The 22,903-nt window shown below is 43.6% G+C and overlaps 1 protein-coding gene across 7 annotated transcripts in view; it reads right to left on the minus strand.

Annotated features, from left to right (window-relative positions):
- The window catches only part of SALL1 (spalt like transcription factor 1), a 23,775-nt gene extending 10,751 nt beyond the window's left edge, over window positions 1-13,024 (minus strand). The window contains exons 1-3 of one of the 7 annotated variants that reach the window (XM_082769670.1): window positions 12,838-13,024; window positions 11,721-11,894; window positions 4,780-4,872 (exon numbers count right to left, since the gene is read on the minus strand). In XM_082769670.1, the coding sequence (XP_082625796.1) occupies window positions 4,780-4,855 (76 nt within the window). In that variant the 5' untranslated portion in view covers window positions 4,856-4,872; window positions 11,721-11,894; window positions 12,838-13,024. Of the gene's footprint in view, window positions 1-3,668; window positions 3,857-4,779; window positions 4,873-4,964; window positions 5,692-5,768; window positions 5,912-6,758; window positions 7,031-7,304; window positions 7,429-7,771; window positions 7,865-11,720; window positions 11,895-12,837 lie in introns of those variants that run through there. The other 6 variants (XM_082769668.1, XM_082769669.1, XM_082769666.1 and 3 more) reach the window with 6 other exon arrangements.
- Window positions 13,025-22,903: the final 9,879 nt, after the last annotated feature.

The following is a 22,903-nucleotide window of genomic DNA, read 5'->3' on the forward strand; positions in this document are numbered from 1 at the left end:
CCAACTTTTCAGCAGCTCCCTTTCCCCAGCCAGGCAGTTTTCCACACCCCCAATGTACATTAACATTTTAAAATATATCTGTCCCCAACGTACAGACACACCTTTAATTCCTCCCTCCTTTAACTGACTTACAAATAGCAAGTTTTAAGTAACAATTTGTTCAGAGAAAATTAGTTGCAAGATAAGGCAGGTATTTGTGTTTGCATATAACTCCATTTCTAAACTTTGCCGTATCAGTAGTGGCAATGCAATTACCCTATATGCCAAAGCTAAATTCTCTCAAAGATTTTCTAACTCGATGTCAAAAAAAAAAAAAAATTTAAAAATCTCCAGCGATCTTGAAACTAAGAACAAATCCATCCTAATGAGCACAATTAAAAAAAAATGTCTTCCTTATGGATGAATCAAAACGAACACTAGATGGGGTTCCAGTTGCAACAGTTTCTTCAAAAAGTTCAGTGCAGTTTCACTGTTCCAGTGACACGTAAAAGAAAGGCTCCTTAAGGCTATATCTAAACTTTGGCTACATAAACATTGGCAAAGGGACAAGAAACTAAATCCCTGTTGTTTGGAGGGTAAAACGGAGCTATGGGAACTACCTGTCAATCTCCTCTTCGGGGGTCTGGCATCTGAGGGGTGACAGGGGAATAGGGTTAGCAAAAGAAGCAAAGCTGATAAGGTGAAGCTAAAATAAACTACCAACTTCCTGCTAAGCAACCAGTAAGACTCAATTCGGGGGTCACTGGCAAGATATTGAAGTACATATTGTGATCTGAACCCTGTCACCTTTGGATGGAAGGAGGCTAGCAAAGGTTAAAACAGCTGAACACTTAAGTTTTTTTCTAGCACCAGCCATACAGACACGAAGCAACAATTTCGCTTGAGCATTTCAACTTTCCTTTTTTCCAGGCTGTGAAGCACATAGGTGCGATGCACCTTAAAGCATAGAAAATGCACACAGCGAAGCTTCCTCTGTGGGCGTTTGGCCAGAGAAGCTCCTTTTGCTTTTTGCAAACAGTTTCAAGGAACACAATTGCATTTTCTGAGAGGCACCTCAGGTCACTTCAATAGGGATTCATGTTTCCACAATTGAAGCATGAATATGGTTAAAAGCGAGTTATGCAATAAGAACTGGTACAGCTAAATATACAGGAGGGCTTGTCCTCAGAGAGCCAGATGGTACTTAGCATCAAAAAGATAAATAAGGTACAAACTCAAACATAAATATTTTGCAGTGAGACAAAGATGCGGGTTATGTAGGGGAAACACGCACAAAACGGGTCTGAACTAACCCTGGGTTTAGACGACTCCCACCATATGGGTTTCAGCAATTATTTCTGAATTGCATCTGCATAAGTGATATTTCACAAGGCCCTCTACACTTTGGGCTCACCTTTGGAAAAAACACAAGTGTCTGTTCTGAATTGATACACTGCAGTTATCTCACAAAAAGGCCTAATTACATAACAAACTAAAAGCAGCCTAACCAAGCAATTATTTCTCTTAAGCACCCTGCCCTTCAGATCCTACTAAAGAAAGCGATCATAATTTCTCTCGTTTCATGGGCCCAGTAACAATTACGTGGATGATCATAAAGCTGTAGCAGGAATTTACCCAAATCCATTACTGACATGAAAAGGCACTGGTTCTGACAAGCCTTTATATGGACGGACAGCAAATATTTTCCCTTTCCCAAGTCTGGCTGGCTTATTTCTGTGAGATAACTTTTGCTTCGGTAAATTGTGCTCCGAGAATCCTCTTCTACAATTGGGAACACAATTCCAAACAGCTCCAAGAAAACTGAAATATCACCAAAGTAGCTGAGTTATTAACAAAAGGAAATAATCCCCCAGTCTCCTGCCCACTTCCTACCAGTAATTAGTTACTTGTTGAATACAATTTATGCTGCAAGTTAATTTCTGCTATTAATCTGATACCTGTTCTGGTTAATCCAACATGAACTTTATTAAATGTGCACGTTTACGGGGTGAATGTAGAAGGTAAATTTACTTATCCACTGATTGCACCAAAAATACATTTTAAGTGGAAATCCCCCTGGTGAGGGTGAACTGAGTGAGCTTTGAACTTTAAAAAAAGGGAGCAGTAAAAAAATAAATACGTGCTGTTGCAGCCTGATGAACTTTTTTCCATCAATCTTTAGATATGGAACTATAACAGAAAGTTTAACAAACCAGAATTCAAATCAGATGCAAGAAGTTTTCCCGGGCCACTCTATTCTTTCGCTCAAAATACTGCCCAGCTCTACCTTTACAGGAAGCGCTTTGGAGGGCTCGCAATGTCAAATTTGCCTGAACCCTGAGCAAAATGCAGAAGAATTAGCAAACCTGAAGTCAGGGTGTGAAAGGAAAAGAAAGGAGCGCTCAGAATCCCGAGTTTTTGTCGTGCAAGACATACGATGCAAACTTGTCCTCACTGCAGCTCACCCACCCTGTCTCGCTGCAGCGCCAAACTGGGACCCTGGCGAGGCGGAGGGCAGCCCTGTGCCGGGATTATTGCAAATCCTGGATCCTGAAACACGCTTACAAAACACACCCTCTGGGCAACTTACTCAAAACTTAGCGTCTCAGCATGTAAAACAGCCATAACCCAAGCCCATTACTACGGAAGGGCGGGAGGAAGCTCCTACAGATTTTGTAATAAAGCCCTCTGCTTCTCCTAGGCTATCGGATGGTATTTTTTTGAAAATAAACTTTGTTATTTACTTATTTAACTTCCGATAGGCAGGCAAACTAAACAAAAGCTTCACTTCCGAGCTATCATTTCAGGCAAAATCCAACTTACTGCAAGTACATCATTTAGCAACAGGCAGGAAAGCTGCTCAGCTAACATTCCTTTCTCACACTCCCAGGGTCTTTCACTTGAAAATGATGTGCAAAAGCAAATCAAAAAATTGAAACCAGAAGAAACAGCAACTTTTAAAATAGATGCTTGGAGGTGTTTTGCTCTGTTCTGTCCGGTAAAAACAAAAAAAAGACCCCGAGCGCCAGAAGATGCAATTAAACAAAGTGAAGATGTGAAAAATCCCTCTCTGCTTTCCCAGCAAGATAATTTCCATCTCAGTTTTCCCTTCTCCGCTCACTTTAAGAAGTTCCAAATTCTTTCCTAGGAGGCCGATGAAAGACAAATTAAAACCCCAGCGTTTTCCCCAACTCCTGCTCGAAACTTCAGGAGGAAGTAGAAATAACAGCGCAAGAAAAATAAATACGTTTACTGCGACGAGAAAGGGGATTAAGCTCAGCAAATGGCAAAACTCGAGCGCACTCGGAGCGCCCCAAACTCAGCTAAAAACCAGCGGCCGCCTCCCGGGAGCCGAGGGACTTTGGAGAACTGTTTCGGCAGAGCTACGCGAGGCGAAGCGGCCGTGCCGGGGTTCCCGGGAGCGGTGCAGCGGGCAGGGCCACGGCCCCCCAAACTTTCCGACGGGGTTCGGGGTGCGGGGCCGGGGCCCCCTCCCCGCGTTCCGCCCGCAGCGGGCACCGCGCTGCGCTCCGCCGCTAGCAGGGCTGCGGGGCCGGGCCGGGCCGGGCAGGAGGCGGCAGCAGCACCGCCGGGAGCCTGCCGCCGGCCCCGGGGAAAGCCCAAGGTGCTCCCGAGCGGCGGGGCCGCCAGGCAAAGGGGGACACTGGCGCGCCCCGGCTCTCCCTTACCTGCCCGCCCAAGGCGCCTCCGGCCCGCGGCTCCCCCCCGGTGCTCGCCCTCCTCATGGCCACCGGGGGGGGGGGGGGGGGGGGGCGTCGTGGCCCCCCCAGTCCCCGTGGCCCCCCGCCGCCCACTTGTCGCCCCGCGTCCCGGCCGCCGGCAGGCGCAGGTAGGGGCAGGGGTAGGGGAACGGCCCCGCCGCGCTGCGCCCAAACTGCTCCGAAATCTCCCTTTTCTCGGGAGGGGGGAGGGAAAAAAAGGGGGGCTGGGAGGGAGGAAAGGGGAGAAAATGAAAAAAAATAATAATAATTCACACGCTCCCTCTCCAAATCTTGGCGGACACAAAGCCGGCGTTTATTCCTCGCTCACCGACTTGGAGGGGGGAGGCGGAGAAAAAAAAAAAAAAAAAAAAAGAAAGAAAAAGAAAAAAAAAGAAAAAGACTAAACTAAAATAAAAATAGGGTGAGCAAACAAACCCCCGAGCTGCCCCGGGCTTCCGCGCTGGTGGCGGCGGAGCTCCTCGGCGGCTGCCGGGCCGGGGCGATGCCCCCGCCGCAACTTTTCGGCCCCCGGGAAATGTTCGGGGCGGCGGGGACAGGGGGGTCCGGGAGGAAGGAAAGGGGGGCACGAAAGTGGGTGCCCGAGGGGGTTTTCCGCCCCTTTCGGGGGAACCGTGCGGGTGGCCGGAGAGGGGGGAAGCGGGCCGGGGGGCTGCGGGGCTCAGGCGCCCCGCTGCAGCCCCCCGTTGTTCCCCTGCCCCGCGGGGCGCGGGGGGCGCGGAGCCATCTCCTGCGGGCTCGGGATGCCAGACCGCCCCGCGGGGGGAGGGCGGAGGGAAAACATCAAAAAAAAAAAAAAAAAAAAGAAAGAAAAAAACAAAACGGAAAGAGTTTGGGGTTTCGTTAGGAAACACGCGAAAGAAAATGCCGAGTTAAAAAATAAAATTAGAGAAAAGCCAACAAGTTGGAGCAAAACCCCAAAAGGGACCCCCCCACACACGTAACTCCGGGAGATCCAGCTGCCCCGCTCCGCCGCGGCCCCGGCTCCCCGCGAGGTAAGTTGATCTATTTTGTGCGGGTTTGTGTTAAAATGTGTGCGAGGGAGAGGAGAAGAACTCACCATTTCGCTGGGATAACAAGGCCAGATCGGGGTCGGATTGGAAATGCTGAGGCTTCGCCTGCTTCCTCCGCGACATGCTGGCTCAAACATCAGCTGGGGCAGAATAAAAAATTACTAAAAAAAAATCTTCTCAAAATTACGGAAATCGAGCCTCCCCCCCCCAGCCTCCCCAATCCTCCGCGCACCGCGCATGTGTCCTGCTATAATTATGATTATCAATAATGCATTGCGATTAATCATAGAGGGGCTCTTTGAAAGGCGATTGGCACATGGCCAGCTCTATTCAAACCAGCTCGCCTTAATCAATTAGGCGCTGATTTGCTGGAGACCCTTGTCTCTCCGCCGCTCCCACCCAATGAGTCGATCCATGTGGCAGGAGAAGGGGCTGGATTTCCCCAAAGCTGTTTGGATACAGTTTAACCCTCTTAGCAACCAGCCGGGGCTGCACCGCGCCATCCCGGTTACTATAGGAATGCGGCTCCCCTCGCCCCTGCCTCCAGCCCCGACGGGCTCCCCGCTTTGCCTCGCTTCACTTTTTTTTTTTTTTTTTCCTCTTTTTCTTTTTTTTTTTTTTAGGGGGCACTGGGGGGAGGCGGCCACAGCGCGAGCCGTGCCGGCAGGGCAGGGGAAGCAGCGAGGGAGCGGGCAGGGGGCGGGACGCGCGGCTGGGGGCAGCGGCGGGGCGGCCCCGCACCCCCGGCGGCGGCCGGCGAGCGCCCGCTCGGGGACAGCCCCGCTCCCGCTGCCGCTCCGGAGCTCGATCCCGCTCCCGCTGCCCGGCCCTGCGCCTGCCGCTCCGCCGCCGTCCCGCCGCCGCAAAAAAAGTTTCGGGTGTTTTTTTTTTTTTTCCTCTTTTTTTTTTTTTTCTTTCTTCTGTCCCCCGCATTTGCAAATAAAGATCCGTTTTCGCCCTCCTCCCCCCCCCCCCTTTCCTTTCCATATATCACGGGCCCGACGGGTGCTGAAAATAGGAAGGGTTTGGGTTTTACCTCACACATTCCCAGGACAATTAGGGCGCCGCTGGGAGCGGCGGGCGGACCAGGCGGCCGCTCCGCCCCCGGCCTCCGCGCCGCGCCGGTTGGTCGCGCCCGGAGTCAATCCGGCCCGGAGTCAATCGGGCCCGGAGTCAATCCGGCTCGGAGTCAAACCGCTCGACGGCGCCCGGGGAAGGCCGGGCCGGGGGGCGCACCCCTCTCCCCCTCCGCGGCTCCGCTCCCCCTCCACCAGCCCAACGCGGCACGGGTGTGGGACCGCCCCCCCCCCCTCCACAGCGACCCCACTCCTGACTTTTATTTCTTGCTCGGTGTCCTGCCTCTCTCCTCTCTCTCCCCCTACCCCCCCCCCCCATTGCCACCCCACACCCCACGGGGGGCCGGGAGCCCCGGGGGCGCGCAGCCGGGGGGGCAGAGCCCGGCCGGTCCCTCCGCGCCCCCGGGGCGCTGCCCGCGGCTCTGCGCGTCCCGCACCCGGCTTCGCCTCCCGGGTACAACTTGCCGGGGGGGGCTCTTGCCAACAAACGTCCCGATCTCCAAAGAAAAAGCCCAGCTGCCAAGCGGCCGCTGCAGCCGCGTTCGCCCCGCGCCCCTCCGCGCATCCCCCCCCCCCCCACGAGCAGCGGGACCCCGGGCTCCTTCTTCTCCCCCCAGCCTGAGCCACTCGGCGCTCCCGCCCGGTCCCCCCCGTGGGTTATTTGCTCTGCTGTAGGAGCTACTCCTTTTCCCCGTATTAATATTAACAAACTCTCCGCAAAAGCGAGAGGCTGCTCAGCTACAACTCATTTCAATTTCAAATGAGCCGGCAAAACCTAGAGAGCGAGCGGGAGGAGAAGGCAGAGAGGGAGAAACGTTGCCATTCGAGGAACCGGCTCGCTCGCGTTTTCTTCTCATTATTAAACGAAAGAGACTGCAAAACGTTTAGCGAGAAGGGTGAAAAAAAGAAAAAAAAAAGCCGCAAAAGCAAACAAACAAACCCATACGAACCGAAAAAGCCTCCCAGGTGCCACTCCGGTATTTAGGCAGCGCTGCGGAGCGGCCACCACCGCTTCTTTTCATTTCGGCACGGGGCGAGCCCCCTCCCTCCCCGCAGCACTCGGTACAGTAGGTTTTGAGCCAAAGACAAACGAAGCTATCAGCGGGGATGATGTTGAAGAATGAAGATAATAATGTTGCTATAGGTGGTACTTCACATGACATTATTTTTCACTGAATATTTAAAGAGATGTTTCGGCAGAGATGGATACACTCGGCGCAGGCTGTCACCCTCCTTACCCTGAGACGGTGGGAAAGAAACAGAGCCTGCACGTCCAGCCCCGCACTCGTTACTTCCAGCTAGCCCCACGCAGATGCCCACGAAACACCCACGGGGATCTATGGACACGGCCGTGTCTGTATTTCCAACTGTATCAATCACTCCGCTAGCATCCCTCGGTTTCTGATCTAGCTTCTCTCCCCAAATTATTCGCGTTTACAATTTCATTATACGTTTGTCGATTAAACTTCAGACAAATTTCCCCAGATGAGCAGTACCTTTGCTTCGTGGCAGGAAAAAGGCGGCCGTGGATTGGTAATTAAAAAGCAACAACGAGAAGAAAAATAGTGGTTTAAAGAAAAATAAATGAATCTAGAGAAAATAAGTTTTATAACTTTTTTTTTTTCGTTTCTCTGCTCCCTCGCTAATGTATAAAGCAGCACTTGGTATTTAATCTAGGACCGCTTGATTATTTATTGTTTGTTTTCCTCTCCTTCGCTGGGGGCCGGGAGGGGTGGGGAAAGGGTGGAGGCAGAGCAGCATTTCCAGGGCTAGGGAAAAATCGGTCTTTATTGTTGTTGATAGCAATACATCAATTAAATGTCATTGTCTCCAACAGAAGTTGTGAGAGTTCACGAGCGTAAATACTCTGATCTTGGGTTTTCCCTCTCCCAGCTCCCAGTGACAGTGACAGATATTTTTCCCTCCCCGCCACACCTTGGAGATTTTTTTTTTTTTTATTTACCTCGGATTATTCTTTTTAATGGAGGTGGGAGGCTTTCTAATGTGCTTCAATGCAAATCAGCCCGGCTGGAAGACACCCGTGGTGGGGATCGATCTCCAGTTCATTGAGATGAGCACTGAAGGGAGATGGTAAACAGGGGATAATTTGCAGTTCATTCTGCAGAGACGCTTTCAATGAGATGCAACCCACCAGACTGGATTATTGTTATTAAGCTTCGCGAGCAGCCCCAACACCCTGAAACACTCAGGGGTTAAAAGCTACGCGATCCCCACGTAGTCCTAATACAGCGTTAATAACAAGCCGGGGGGGAAAGCCAATTGATTTCATATTTTCTGCAAATTTGCACCTCTGGAGCTGCTCGGAGCGCTCCGCCGCCGGCGGCACCGGGGCAGCGCAACCTGCGGCTCCGCGCCCGCCGCCGCCGAGGGAGCGCTCTCGGCTCCCGTCCCATTTCCCCGCTGCAGAAATACCTGCTTCGCAGGGAACGGGGCCACTCGCTCTTTTGCTTTGCTTTCTCCCCCTCTTCGTCTTCTCTGCTCTCTTTTTTAAACCGAAAAAAAAAAAAAAAGGAAAAAAAAAAGAGACTGCGGAAGGGCTCCCAACGTCGCTGCAGTTGACCTCTAAAGTGAGCCGCTTTGCAGCTAACACAGGTTCCGTGGCTTTCCGAAATGTGTGTAATTAGGGGCTTCCAGATGCTGCAGTCAGCTGGGAACTTGGCTTTGTGCTCCGCTGTATAATAAACTTTGGAGACAGTCCTGGGGCGCAGCTCCCCGGGGGCAGCCGGCCCCAGCGCCCTGGACTTGTTTTAGTGGCAATAGCCCGCACCGCGCTGCTCGGCACCCACACCATCGCTCCCGGGGCTCTCTGGGGCCAGGGATGCCTACTTTGTGGAAGTCCTGCCAGCTCTCCCCCTTCCTCGCCTTCTTCTCCTCTTATTTTTTAATTTTATTTTTATTTTCCTAATGAGAATTCCCCAGAAAAAAAAAAAAAGGAGTGGGGGGGAGTGGGAGAAGCAGCATTGAATCCTTCTCCATTATTACTGACAACTAATAATTGATCATTGCTCACAAACACAAGCTTTTAGCCGCATAATTGAATCGTAAGCAATACGGGTTGAGCCTTTCCCGCTCTCCCCCAAATCTCAGAGAACCGCAGTGATGGAGAATTCCCCCGCCCCCGAGATAAAAATGAACGTGAGTAATGCCATCACCGGGCAAAGTGGGATTAGTTAATTCAATTCTTTCTTTACACATTTGCTGCCTTTTGTTTGACCTGATGGCCAGCAAATTTTTACACCTAGCTGTCCCTTTCGAGTTTATTGATGAAGGTGCTTCTGAAATGATTATCAAGAGATTTACAGCCATCACTACCCACCTACGGGAAAAGTAGTAAAATCAATCCCTCAATCAATCAGACCCCTCTGTGCATATCTTTTTAATCTGCTCTTTTAGCTGTTTTATTACAACACGAGCATTAAATATGTTTGTTTCAAATTTAACACGAATGCCTCCGAAGGACTCTGTCAATTTAGACATAAATCACGAAGTAAACAAGTGGGATGGAAAATCCTTTTTCTCGGGCAGGATGGTTAAAAAACGAGGGACAAAAAAATACCTGGTTCGCTTCACTCCTTTACCAGCAATATCCCGCATCAGTGCATAGGCAACTGGTCTGTACGTATAGCCCACGAGGCGGAAAAAACACACAGAAAGATAAATATGCAGCACTGCAAAAGTCTTCCACGCAGTTTTATGTGACTACACAGAGAACCTAGAGAGTGCTAATAGTTAAAAATACTCTCACATCCTAAAGCCTATCATTATTTCTTCTCTCTGATAGTTTTTTTTTTTTTTTTTTTTTTTTTTGGCAGCAGAATGTCTTGTTCCCCTTGTTAAAAATATAGGCTTATTTTCTCTAATTAAGTACCATACACTTGAAAAAATTCTTTGGTTTCAATATTGTTATTGATCTCAAGGTATCACACTATCGTTTATATACCTTTTCTTAGACTAATGAAAAAACTGCATATTTCAGGTAGGCTGCTTAGGTCAGAAATCTTCCCCACTGATTTGTTACACAGTGGTCATCATCTATGGACAGAACAAGTCTATTGGTTCTATAGAGAATAAAAAATTTCATTTGATGCCACAGGGGAACCTTTTTTTTTTTTTTTTTCTGCAAGCTACATCCCTTTACACCCCATTTTTTTTCCAAATATTCTAGTGTAACACAGCCTCATATGTAGCCATAATGTAGCTTCACTAGAAAAACAGAAGTTTAGAAGTAACACAAATCTCTCAGCCTTAGATACAATTAAAACAAACAAACAAACAAAAACATTCTGGGCTGTAAAGACATTCCAAAAGAATATTGTGAGGTCTCTCAGCACAGAAATCATTTTTGCTAGAACAGGAGGGAAAAAAAAAAAAAGACATGGAAATATGTACATGTCAAAAGAAAAGTCATGAAAAATACATCTGATATTAGATGATAAGACAACTAGCTATCCAGTCAAGATTTCCTCCAAACATTTTGCTTTAAGAAAAGTTCATTTATACCATAGGAAAACAGTCACATTTGCTCTGCACCTGGGTACATTCACAAGAGTGTTAGTGTGAATTTTTTTAAAGTCATCATAGCTATCATTTCTTTAATCAAAGCACTATCTAAAATAGTATAAAATATGGAGGTGGGAGCCATTTAAAAGCAAATGAAGGAGTAGGACTGAGGGACGTATCTTCCAGGTTATTTAAGGAAAAAAAAGTGCTCTTCAAAAAAGCGTTCCCTTAGGATTTGCTTACCTTTGAAGCAAAATTATGCAAAAATTCTTCAGCCTGTCAAAATATAAATACAAGGCCAACATTTCATATGGCAATTGTCTAGTAATATACAGATGGTTTTCTACAAGGTAATCATCTAACAAAGTAAGACCTGTTGTTGTCGTCACAAACAGATTTCTGCTGTCAAATCAGATTTACAGAGTGTGCATTTTTATTTACATTTTAAAGTTTAATTTTAATTTGGAGAGTATGCAGCGATTATGGGATAAATATGCCTCAAACCTCAGGGGAACTGTTGCCTGTACAGTCCCAAATTTCTTGACTGATGAAATGAGCCTGACAACCCAGCGCATTTTCATGACGCTATTTTTGATTCAAATACAGTGCAAGTATTTGTAAGTACACAGATTTTGTTTGCATAATATCGAGGTGCTCTGATTAATGCATGGTGTTTACAACGTGAAAACTGTCATACTCTTTGCATCAATGCAAGAAGCTGGCTTGGCAGCTGCTGGCTGCAATAAAGTAAATGCCTTGTGAATAATGTGCTGCTTTCCATGCCTGAGCTAGGCAGTGTCCTCACCATCCATCTTTTGCACCCAGTCTGGGCCAAGTCTGTTAACAGAATTGGTCTGCAATGGCAACGTGTAAAACTCAGCCTCTGAGCATAAATATGCTTGCTCACAGACTTGCACACGCGTTATCTGCAGCTTATGGGGAGCCCATTTCCTCACCGAGCAATCTGATCCCCCAGCCACATTGTTGCAGTTTTCTTTTCTTGCTATTAGCGATCATTTGATGTTCAGGTGGAAACAACAGCTGTTGCCTACCTCAAAAGGTAAGTCCAGGAGTTTCTTATTAGTTAAAACAAATCTGTAGCTGGAAAGAGGGGGAAGAGTCAACCACTGAGCTGTCAGCCAACTCTTACTGAACCATCAGCAGATACAACGTCAGTGATCCAGTGAGAGCCGTGATAACTACTGCTCCATAAAGCCAACATCCTACAGATACCACCCAGAAGAGGAAACTCACGCTTTCTTTCCCTAAGAAGCTCCAGTCACGAGAATCAAAAGAGCAATCTTCAAAAAGAGACGTCAAAAAGATCCTTCCTCACAAATCCAGAAACCAGATTTGGGTTCAGAAAAAAAAAGTTTCCACCCTTTCCATACCTTATATGGTAAGCTTGGGCTGTCAGCATGGCCGCACAAACCGTTCCTTGAACGTCACCCTGAGTTATGTATTTGGCGTTACGGTCCTGCACAGAGCATCCGATTCCATCTCCAGAGGGCTTCCACGTGTATTCACATGTTGTATGCAGCCGTCTGAAGTGTAGCTGGCTCACCCTAGGATGGCACGCAATCACGAAGCTAATCTGAGCTCGCTCCTAGCCATTGGCACCCTAGAAGCACAGCTCAAATAAGAGTTTAAAGTTTCAGTAAATTTTAAATTATCACCAAAACAACTGGTGCAAAGACGTACACGCGAAGACAACCAGTCTGTACTGGTTCAGCAATTCAACTGTCATAATGCCATGTCCATAATGCAACAGGCATAGCACAACGGGGAGAATCATACTTGAATATGAGGCAATGTAGTACATTGAGGAAAGTCAAACACCTGTACTTATTCTACATCCATTTGTAAAGCTGCAGGATACACCTCATACTCATTTCTGAGTTCATGAAAAGCCATTTTTCTTGTCCTCAGAAGTCTGCAATGCAAGTGCTCTGTTCTAAATACACTATTGGTGAAATACATCCTTGTGCAGGAAGCAGAGGGCATCGTGGGCAGTGTTTCAGTCTAGATCTTGATGATCTTGAAGGCTTTTTTCAACCTAGATGATTCTATGAGCACTTTTCCAGCAGGGGCTAACTGGAATGATCGAATATACCGTTTCCCACCACTGTCTACCGCTGCCCCATGCCTGGAAGATGCTGTCCCCCAGCTGTCACCAGGCAATCAGCGGGTGAGCACTCCCAGTCTGTGCTGCTCTAGCATTAGCAAAAATGTTTGCATGACATACTTCGCCAGCAAGGGATGGAAATCTGCATGGGGCAACAGTGCGTGGTATGGTAACTTCTTAAGCTGTTCCAGCTGTTTGCAAATAAAATATGCGCCTAAGCCCCCAGTCTATACAAACCGATTTCTGAGAGGAGCTGTATTTGTATGAGTGTGCCAGATCAGGCCCATTACTAACTTCAGATGAGTGTAAACAACTGTTCCATAGAAAAAAGGTCTAGGGATGTCACCAGTGACAATTATTAGCATAGCATGTAAATAACATACCTCTTAGTAAGATGTCTCTTGTTAATATGTTCAGTCGACAGCCGCATACCTTTGTGCTCTCATACATTTTGGGGCTTGAAGTCACTTGTTCCATCTCTAAAGTTTACTTAACCTGGCTTCTTTTGCAGCTGAAGCAACTTCCATTTTTATGCTGCATGAAAGCATAAGCAAAGCTATCATATTTAAGAATAACAGTTTCAGGAAAACATAGAGCCAAATGCACTATAAATGTACTGAATTAAGTGGAATTAAACAAAGGATAAATATGGTTCGTTCCCTCCTCCCCTTTCAGTACTGTCCTCTGTGACACTGTACATGTAATCTCACAATGCAATAACATGCTGCACTCGCTCTGTTCAAGCTGTATCATTCACTCTCTGTTTCACTCCTAGAATTTTCTAATAGCAAAATTCGATTTCACCCAGCGCTGCTCCCTAAGGGCTGCCAGACCTGCAGCTCCTTTGCCCCTCTTGTAATGGATCACTCTAAGGTAGGACAAGACCTGACCACGTTCAGTGAGGGGAGTCACGCTGAGCAGCAGCAATTAGGTAAAGTCAGTGCAAAGGTAGAAAGTGAGATGGATGTGAGTCTAATGGGTGAGAGATAGGCAAATCGACATTCAGGGCCAGCACTGTCACCACCAGCCACGCCGAGCATTCAGCTGCCTAGGGCTGCAAAATGTTTTGTAACACTTGCCTGTGCTTGTGACGGTGCCTTGTGAGGGGCCTACATTTAATGTTTTGCCTGGAGCAACAAAATCCTGTGACTGGTGCTGGTTGCCATATTCTGGGAAGCCTGCAGGAATTTGTTTGCTGGTACTCACGTGACTGGGAAAGAACTTACCGCTACTCTAAGCAAAACAAGTCTGATGTTTTAGAACACTGCCTTAAACCACCTGTTTAAATGCATAATTCACAGGTAATCTTGACTCTTCACCCAGATTACTCAAAGGCAACAGAAATACTAAATAACCAAAGACAAAAACTATTACTGTTATTTTGCATCCATCTTCTGGGATGGCACACAATTATTTTTACAATAATTGTAACCAGTAACATACCACAGAAAGTTCTCTTTGGACTGACTCTCCTTTCAGGAGTAAACTGTAGAATTTGTTTTGCATTTCTTATTATTCTGCTTCCTTATTGCCATTCTCATAAAATCAGTCAAAGTGATAACTGGGATGTTTAGAAACAGCCAGAATTTAATCTGGAAGAATTATACACAAGTATATCAGTACTGGAAGTGTATCTGCTTAAAGGAGCTATGCATCACCACAGAGAATGCAATGTCCTGTGCTTGAAGCATTGGCACACATCGCCAAGATAATACTAATTTCAGTGACAGCATTATGGGATACTGCTTGGAAAAGTGTGCTGTAAGATAAAAAATAAATATATGCTACAAAATTTAGAATTAATCACAATACTTGTTGTTTGCTTTGTATTCAGTAAATACTAGTCATAAGCTCTCATCTAACCCTTGATTTTGGTAGGCCTCAGCCTGAGAGAAAATCCAGGTGTAGGCCCATACACTGTAGCTCGGGCACATGACCAAATTGATTGGGCTATTGGCAGCACAGACCTGTCAAGTGTTTTAAAATACAATCACGTGTATGTCACTTTCTGACTGGTGTATGAAGAACCCCTTTTACGCAGGACTTGCACTTTTTTCTACGGTGGAAGAGAGATCGGTTCCCTTCCTTAAAGGATTCCTTATTCTGAACTGCAGCAAATGTACCAGAGGAGTCGTTTACCACACAGGAAAGGCCAGAGGTGAGCTACTGATGTCTGAAGCCCCCCTGGGGCTCTTACTATGTTGAAGACACCCCTCTGGCTGCCATCCCAGATCCCACAAAGGGCCTTGGGCAGTGTGGAACCATGGAGCCAGGGCCAAGGCCAAGGCTGCCTGGCAGGAGCTCAGCGCTCCAGAGGCGCTGCGTGTGGGTGGATCCCATCGCTTCAGGGCATCTGGGAGGGGTCTGTGTAAAAACCATCATCTGAAAAGAATACAAGGGAAATTTGGTGAAGTTTCCCTCAAAGCATTTTTATTTTGTTTTTCAAACCACGTGGATGTTACTGGGCAGGGAGTTGGTCTGGCCCAATAAAAACAGCTGCACTTTTCAATACATAGCATGCACAGTTATTGGATGTCTCAGCTGCAATATACATGTATTCCTAGGTTCCTTGAAAACAACAGGGCAATGCACTTCTCTGTTGGATTGTATTATTTGTATACTTACTGATTTATTATACCTTTCCAAATCAACATAATTTGGACTTTGTGGAAAGAATGATGGTGTTTGACTGATACATGATGGTGAACTAACTACGTTAGGACTCCCGGTTCTTTTATTTTTCTTTTACTAAGAAAAAGGCAAAAATCTTAGATTTTTTCTGTTCAAAATTGCAGTACTGCAGGCTAAACTTTCCCTCTCAATCTAAAAACTTTTCTTCTCAATCTAAATTCATTTTAAATTGTTATGCTTTACAAACTTCCAAATGGGATTCTAATTGTTGACAGACATTTTACATTACATGTGTCTATCACTTTGATTTAATATGCATTTTCAATGAAATTTAAAAAAGGCCTCTAAGGTGGCAATTTAACAGCAAGACATGCTGTGAATTTTAGATATAAAAAATATCTCATTTGCAAGGTTTTTTTTTGTACATGTGAAAATGGCCCTCAAGGAAAAAAAATGAAGTAAAAAAGTTTTTTTTTTTTATTAAAGAAAAAGAAAAAAACAGAATGTCTGTATGGCTGAATTATCAGAAGCTAAATATCTCCAAGAATATTACCTACTGTTTTAGTCAATCACAGCCATCAGAGGCAAACCAGGTTTTACATTTATGCAGCATTTCAGTAGCACACTTCAAAAAGTATTAACCATGAAAGAAATAAAATGTATCTGGAAATCCTACGTCTGGTTTATTACATCTCATGACCTGATTTAATTTTCTTCTACAGAAAACGTGCATTGAAATGTCTCTAAGTAATAGGTACTTCTTGTCAAGTTTGATAAGAGACATTTGAAAGGAATTCCAAATGTATTCTGAAAGATAAGAGCAAAGCTAGCTTTCCTGTGTCCCTAAAAGAGTGGAAACCAGACCTAGGAGAGCATACAAGCTACAGAGGAGACCTGTTCTATATCAAGTTTACTTTTGAAATCATCAGAATTGTAGTTAGCATATAGGCTATGTAGTTAGCATATAGGCTACAGACACTAACAGCACAGAGGGAACAGCTTTGCAACTTTTACTTAAAATTTGTTAAACAAAATATTAGCTACTTTTAAATAGTTGCATTTTCTTCATAACTTTAATACAAACATCTTGGCTTTGGCTTGTTTTATATAAATAGCTTTAGATCATCTTGTTTTAGTGGTCCTGCAGGGTGTCCCAAAACCTACACTTGATGGCAAGAATAAACATTCATTAAACTTCAAAGGCTGCCAAAAACTCTAGTTATTTTGATTTAGGGGAATCATTTAAATTAATCCCCATGTTTGTGTAGAAAATATGTAATGTAATCCATTTCTCTGTTTCCAGCTTCAAGTCACTTACTATTGGGAAAAAAAGTGCTTTACTAATGTTTCCTGTCTTGAAAAACCGAGGGGAAAAAACAAAAATAAAAATTAAAAAAAAGAAAAAAAGAGAGAGAAGTCTTCATATCCTTTTAAAGAATTCTGGCATAGTGACATTGAGAAATAAATATTATAATACACAACTGTATGCTTATATCTGCATAACTGCTATTAAAACTAACACACACAGCAGAGTTCTCCGGTGGGAGCAGTATTTTTTTTAATATATATACACACACACACACACACACACACACAGATACACATGTGTATCTACAGAAAACTCACGCTCAGTCTTCTAATGCATTTTCCTTTATGCTGAACCCCTCTCAAAACTGGGCAGAAATTTTGCCCTGTAGAATGGATGTAGGATGGATGAAGAGCTCTTTTTTTTTTTTTTTTTTCTTCTTTAATTTTTACTTTAAAATTAATCTGCTCCTCATCTGAAAGAATTATGCAGAGCATACTCTGACAGAGACACTGAGTTAAAAATAAAAGGAGTGAGAGCTCCTTTTACTCAGCTATTGTAAATCACTCTAATGCCACTGAAGCCAATAGGACTACGTCAATTTAGACTAGCTGAGGTTGTGGCCTAATATTTGTGCTGAAATGTTGAGGCTATAGCAATATCCCTGAGCTCTATAAATATTTGTTGAAAGCTGCCTGTTGGGGTGCAGGGCATGGATTGCTCATCAGCAAACAGTTTGGACCCTTGTCTTTTCACCTTTCTTAAGGAAACTCTTCCAGTTTTGGAGGGTGGGAATTTTGCCTGAGTAAAGAGTACAGATACGATCCTTCTTACTTTGTACAGTGATTATACTGTGTACAGTAAAACAGTAATTTTCATCTGGACTTTTGAACTTGTACCAATCTGACTGTCCTACACTGATTCATGCAACGCACTGTACATGAATGACCAATAATGTTTACAAAATGAATTAGTTTGACTCCAACTCTCTAGCCAGAAAGTAATCAAAGTGAAGAGCCAAGCTATTTCTGAAATTCCAGCTTCCCTCGCTAGAAACTGCACGCTCTGTCTCACTAATCAGCGTATTAGCATAAAATGTACGTGTTCTATACTGGAGGACAATTAATAACAGCAGTGACTCTGAGCAGTGTACACATATTAACTATTCCACCCCCATACTGCTCGCGTGTGGTGGGCAAGTCCAACTGCAGCATACAGTGCAGAGACAAATAAAAGTGAAAATGTCTATCAGTAAGTGATTAATACACAAATTGTGCTTCCCCCCCTATATAATGTTCCCAGTAACATTTAGTTTCACTTCTTTCAAAGCCAATATACGTATTCATAGACATATATTCAGGAATCTTCTTATGCAAATATTTTTAGTAGGGTTATTCATGACTGGTGTCCTTTCCCATAAAATCTTGGAAGCCCTGGTTTATTTTCTCATCAACTATCTTAATTTAAGAATTCAGCAACATCAGAACTATCTTCAGAATAATCTCATCCTATAAAACCCATCAGCCTTTGTTAGATTTAACATAAAAATTATTATGAAAGAAAGAAACGTTATTTAATCATTTTCTTTGGGATAGTCTGAAACTCAAAAGGGTTCACTGAACTTTCCCTTAGAAAACCAGCCTCCTAATCTGAAAAGCACCACTTCATATAAAGTTGGAGATGTCTCAGAGCCAAATTGTTTGCTCCTGTAAATGGTTAGAGCTCCACAGAGGGAGGATATGAAATAAGGCTCTGTTGATTTTCCAGCAGAGCATCTGAACCACTTCCCCCACCCCAGTCAGTTAAAGCAAAATTAAAAGAAAAATAAACCTGGATTAGTATGTGAGCTCTTCGTTTGATGTAAATTAGCACAACTGTACTGGATATCTGACTTAAGCAGAGTTATAATGGACTTACCACCAAGAAGAGCTGGGCCGGGGTATTTTAATGGCCATTTCATGTGGGTGGGTCAGAACCTGATTTTTCATCCTTATTCAGGCTGAAAACAAGGAATGCACTACAGAGCTATAGATTAGTTGAGAAATTGATTTTTTTTTTTTTAATTTTCCAGGGAGGGAGGCTAAAGAGACTCAGTTCTTCCAAAATTAGCAACCACTGGTGCGGTGCATAGCTCAGGTCAAATGACAAGTGACCACAGTGCTGCCCAGCACCTCCCCATCTATATCATAGCTGCACCCAGCCCCGTTGGCTTTTATTTCTAGACTAAACTTGCAAATCCAGTGGAGTGGTAAAAATGAATAACTTCTGAACAAAATAGCTTGGCAGGATATTTTTAACACTATCTAAAATTGGATGCTAATAAACAGTTAAATTCATCTTTAGCTTCTCTTAAGTAGTTTAAACATAAGTCACTATTTTTGTCTTTTGTTGTCTCAGGCTTTCTACGGGAGCACAGAGAATTTCGTCAACGATCTTTCTACACTCTATAGCATTAAGCCTTTGCACTATTATCCATCTGTATGCCTATCTGCTGTGTATCTATCAGCTGTATGAAAATAACTATTAGTCACTTCACCCCAGAGCAAGTATCAATAGGGAGAATGACAGTGGCTAGTTTGCACACTTGAAATGGTTTATTTGTTGCAATCCTGCACACAAGATGTTTATCAGTAAGCACCAGACAGCCATGCAGAAGAAGGAGCCTTAATTCTGTCTGAGACAGCCTCTTATTGCTATTGATAGTTAGCATCAGTGTCCAGTCTGAGAAATGGAAGTGCTGCAGGCAACTTCAGTCAAGACACCCTATTGATCTACTGCTTCCTTTGCCTCCCTGAAGCTAGAGAAGAAAAATAAAAAGGGGAGGAAAAGCTTGTTGTATAAGGGGTAATGCAGCAGTCTATGACTTACCATCATTCAAAAGGGGTGTGTATGTGCATGGATATTCCTGATATTCAGTACCTCAGACAACTGTAAATCACACACACAGCCATGATAAATATAAATGTCAATGTGTTGGAAATGTCCTTTATATAAGAGGTGTCACTAGAACTACATTTTTAGCATGAAACATTTTTGCTGCTTTTTATTTTTCATTGACTTATTGTGCTTCTGTTATATCCTGTCTAACACAATCAATCTAAAGCATAATATCTGAGAGACCTATTCATAAATAATACATATTTGGGTCATTTTCATTTGTATTCTACAATGAAGATTTACAAGCCAGAAACAAAACAAGAAACAATGTGTGTAATGCTCTTACTCAGTGGATAAGAATATATTACTGTGATCAATTAATCTGCTTTTCTCTGCATTAGGTGGACATCTTTATGGTACATCCATAAGGGTTTATAACTTAGGAGAGACAGAACCAGCTCTAAGGCTCTAACATAAAATGTCTGTACTCAGAAAAGAGAAAGTTTTCCAAAGTTTTTTTTTCCAATGGGAAATGTGTTAATTTTGGCAAACTCAAACACAGCAATACACCATCTATCTGTGCTGCTTTGCCCTATATACTTCTTGTGCTAAATGACACGAAAATTTGGCTACATTATACCATAAGTAACTGTCAAAATAATAATTCTGGGGATTTATCTAGTGCTATTCAACCAAAGATATTCACATTCTACTACAAACCATGTAATTCATTCTACAGTAGGGCAAACTGACACACAGAAGGGTCCCAGAGTAAAAAAAAAAAAAAAAAAAAAAAAAAAAGGGAATAAATAAATAAATAAATATATCTGTTTGAATATAAATCACAACAGCAAATCATAATAAGAAAGGTGAAAGAATGACTCAAATAAATATTATGGTATACCAATATTTCATATAAGAAACTACAGTCGCTTGTATAGTCACTGGTACAGCTGGTATTCTGATGATGGGCCACATAAGAGCCACAGTAATGGACCAAATATTTGTAAATTACCCCTGAAAAGAAAGAAAAAAAGTTAGCACTTGGTGAATAATAATATAATTAAAAAAAAATCCCTCATCAGTCAACAACATTATTTTAGGAAGGAAAGACAGGATATGCAACAACGTTGTGGGTAACATAAAGTGGTAAGGAAAAGTCTGGGTGAATGGTGGGAGTGAGGACAAGGCAGGCTACTGGGGCAGTTCTCCTCTGCCCCAAGCCTTGAGAAACGCAGACTGTGCTGTGCTCAGTGCTTTGGACCATGGTCCTTACTCAAAGTGGGTTATTGTATTCGTTTTTCAACTCTGGAAATTTGCTACAAGCACATCTCAGATAAAAAGGTGAAATGAGTTTTGCAACTATGGCAAGAAAGCAATTTTACATTTCATAGGCCTTTTAAAACTCCTTTCAATAGAAAATAAAAATAACAGTAAGGCGAAAAAAAAAGGCTACAATTCAATTCCCCTTTTTATAGTTTGACATTGCAGATGTTTCCGGGTCAGAGGTGAACATGTCTTCAGGTGTAAAAAGATGCAATAACCCAAGTCAAAAATGGCCCAATCCCCAGAACTGTAACTGTGTGCCAGAATCTCCCCACCTTAGAAGCTTGCTGGCAGCAATGTACTCCAGGTGTCTTACACTGTACAGACCTGGTAGTCATTTTAATATTTTCCATGCTCATGTAAATAGACTTGATGCGTGTGTTCATCAAATGTGGGAAAATCCCGCAGAATTTTGTACCATCTGTTTATAGGTAAAAGGCCTGCTTTGCTGACAATTTAGTGCAAACTCAGAAAATAGAATGAAAGCAAGCAAACAGTGTTTTTTTTGTCCTGTTTTGTTTTCATAAATCTGAGGCTTAAGGTGTTCTGTTTTGTTTTTATAAATCTGAGGCTTAAGGTCATACCAAAAACCTATTGAAGTTCAAAGGTTCATTCTGTTTGGACAGCATTGTCCTTTTCAGAGATATGAATATTATCTGAGCACCATGGAGCTCTTTAAATCTGCACCACATGGATATAGTGCAGCCTTTTGAAACCCTGAGCATACAAGATTCAGTAACTTCAGCAGGAGATGGGGAGGGTGCAAGGACCACATCTTGGGCAGCTGGATGTGTGCATTGGTTCCCTGGACCAGAAGCTTCTGTGAAACCCTAGCTGACCGCATTTCAACACTTCTGGTTGGCCTCAAGCGAGAAACTCAGTCTGAAGCAAAACCTGAAATGCTCATTGAGAAAAAGCATGATCTTATTTTATTTAATACCCAACATTGATTTTTTTTTTGTTAGAATTATAGCAGTTTAATTCATTTAATATGGTAGATGCCAATCAAAGCATCCATCTTAATTGTTTTTGTCTGGTTTAAATAAGATTGTTATACAAAAGGCAGTTATGTCTGACATCCTGGAAGCAGCTATGATATTAAAAGGAAGGCTGCGGTCGCAATGATTTTCAGCATCAGTTGATAGACATCAACCAGTCATTAGAAGGGGAATTTGAGACCTTTCTTGTCCTTAAATTCTATGTGGAACATGTGCGTACACTTTTCTACAGAGAACTGATAACCAAATCCCAGAAATTTATATCTGAATATGAATTGAACATCATCAGAAAATGATGTCAAAGACTATTTCAAAAACGTATTTTCATTATATTACATTAGAGTGTGAGATCTTGTCTTGGGTGAGGGAAGAGTTAACACAGCTGGCAGAGGAGAAAAACATCAGAAGAAAACAAACTGACAAAGCTAATCAAATCCAGACATATGTAATCTAAAATCTCAAAGGGGATTCAAGGTAAGCTAAAAGGACACTATAGGATCAAATGCTGTTAAAGCATCCAATACAACCTGAGGAGAAGAGAGAACAAAATCTCTGTAGAAACATGCACCAGATGCTCAGCAGGATAGGTCAGTGTATCTCCATTGAGAAAGACTCTACTGCTTTACACTGGCTTAACCCTGCCCCTAATGGCCTAAAAAGATGTTTTAACCTTGCCACCAGCATTGTACTGGGTTATAAAAGTTGAGAAAAAGAGTTTGAGAGCGCCTATGGTCAGTTAATTGGGAAAACAACCAGTTCCCCACAGTATAATCTACCCCATTTGCCAAAAGAGACAAGTTTTATATGTTTCAGTCAGAAAAGTGCAACTCCTCCAGTGGTGTGGAGAGACATTTACTTTGAAAACGAGGAATCTTATTTCCAAGGTCAATCTGAGGTTTGCTGGGTTCAAACTAAAATATTTTGTGGGGCCAAAGAAATATTTACTGGGTTCTAGGGAGCAGGGAGTGGATGTGTAGTTTGAACATATTTCAAGTCAGCCTGGGAGGTCATTTTGTTTTTATATATTTGTGTCTCCTCAAACAACCTTTTCTTTTCCTGAGAAATTGGAAGTGAAGACAATGATGGCATTTTTTTGCCTGCATATTTCAGGCCATTTCCTGCACTGAATCAGGGAACCTTCATTATTGGCACCTTTTCCAGAATGTATTTCTTTCCAGTGCATCATATGAAACGACAGTCAAATTTTGCCCAAGGGCTGACATTCTTTCTGTGCTAAACTAGAAGGAGTTTCTGTATTAAGCAGTGGTTTGCTTTATATGACCTTTGATAGTGGAAGTGTTGAAAGAATGA

Source organism: Aythya marila (genome assembly GCF_965140915.1).
Source record: "Aythya marila genome assembly, chromosome: 12".
Lineage (NCBI taxonomy): Eukaryota > Metazoa > Chordata > Aves > Anseriformes > Anatidae > Aythya > Aythya marila.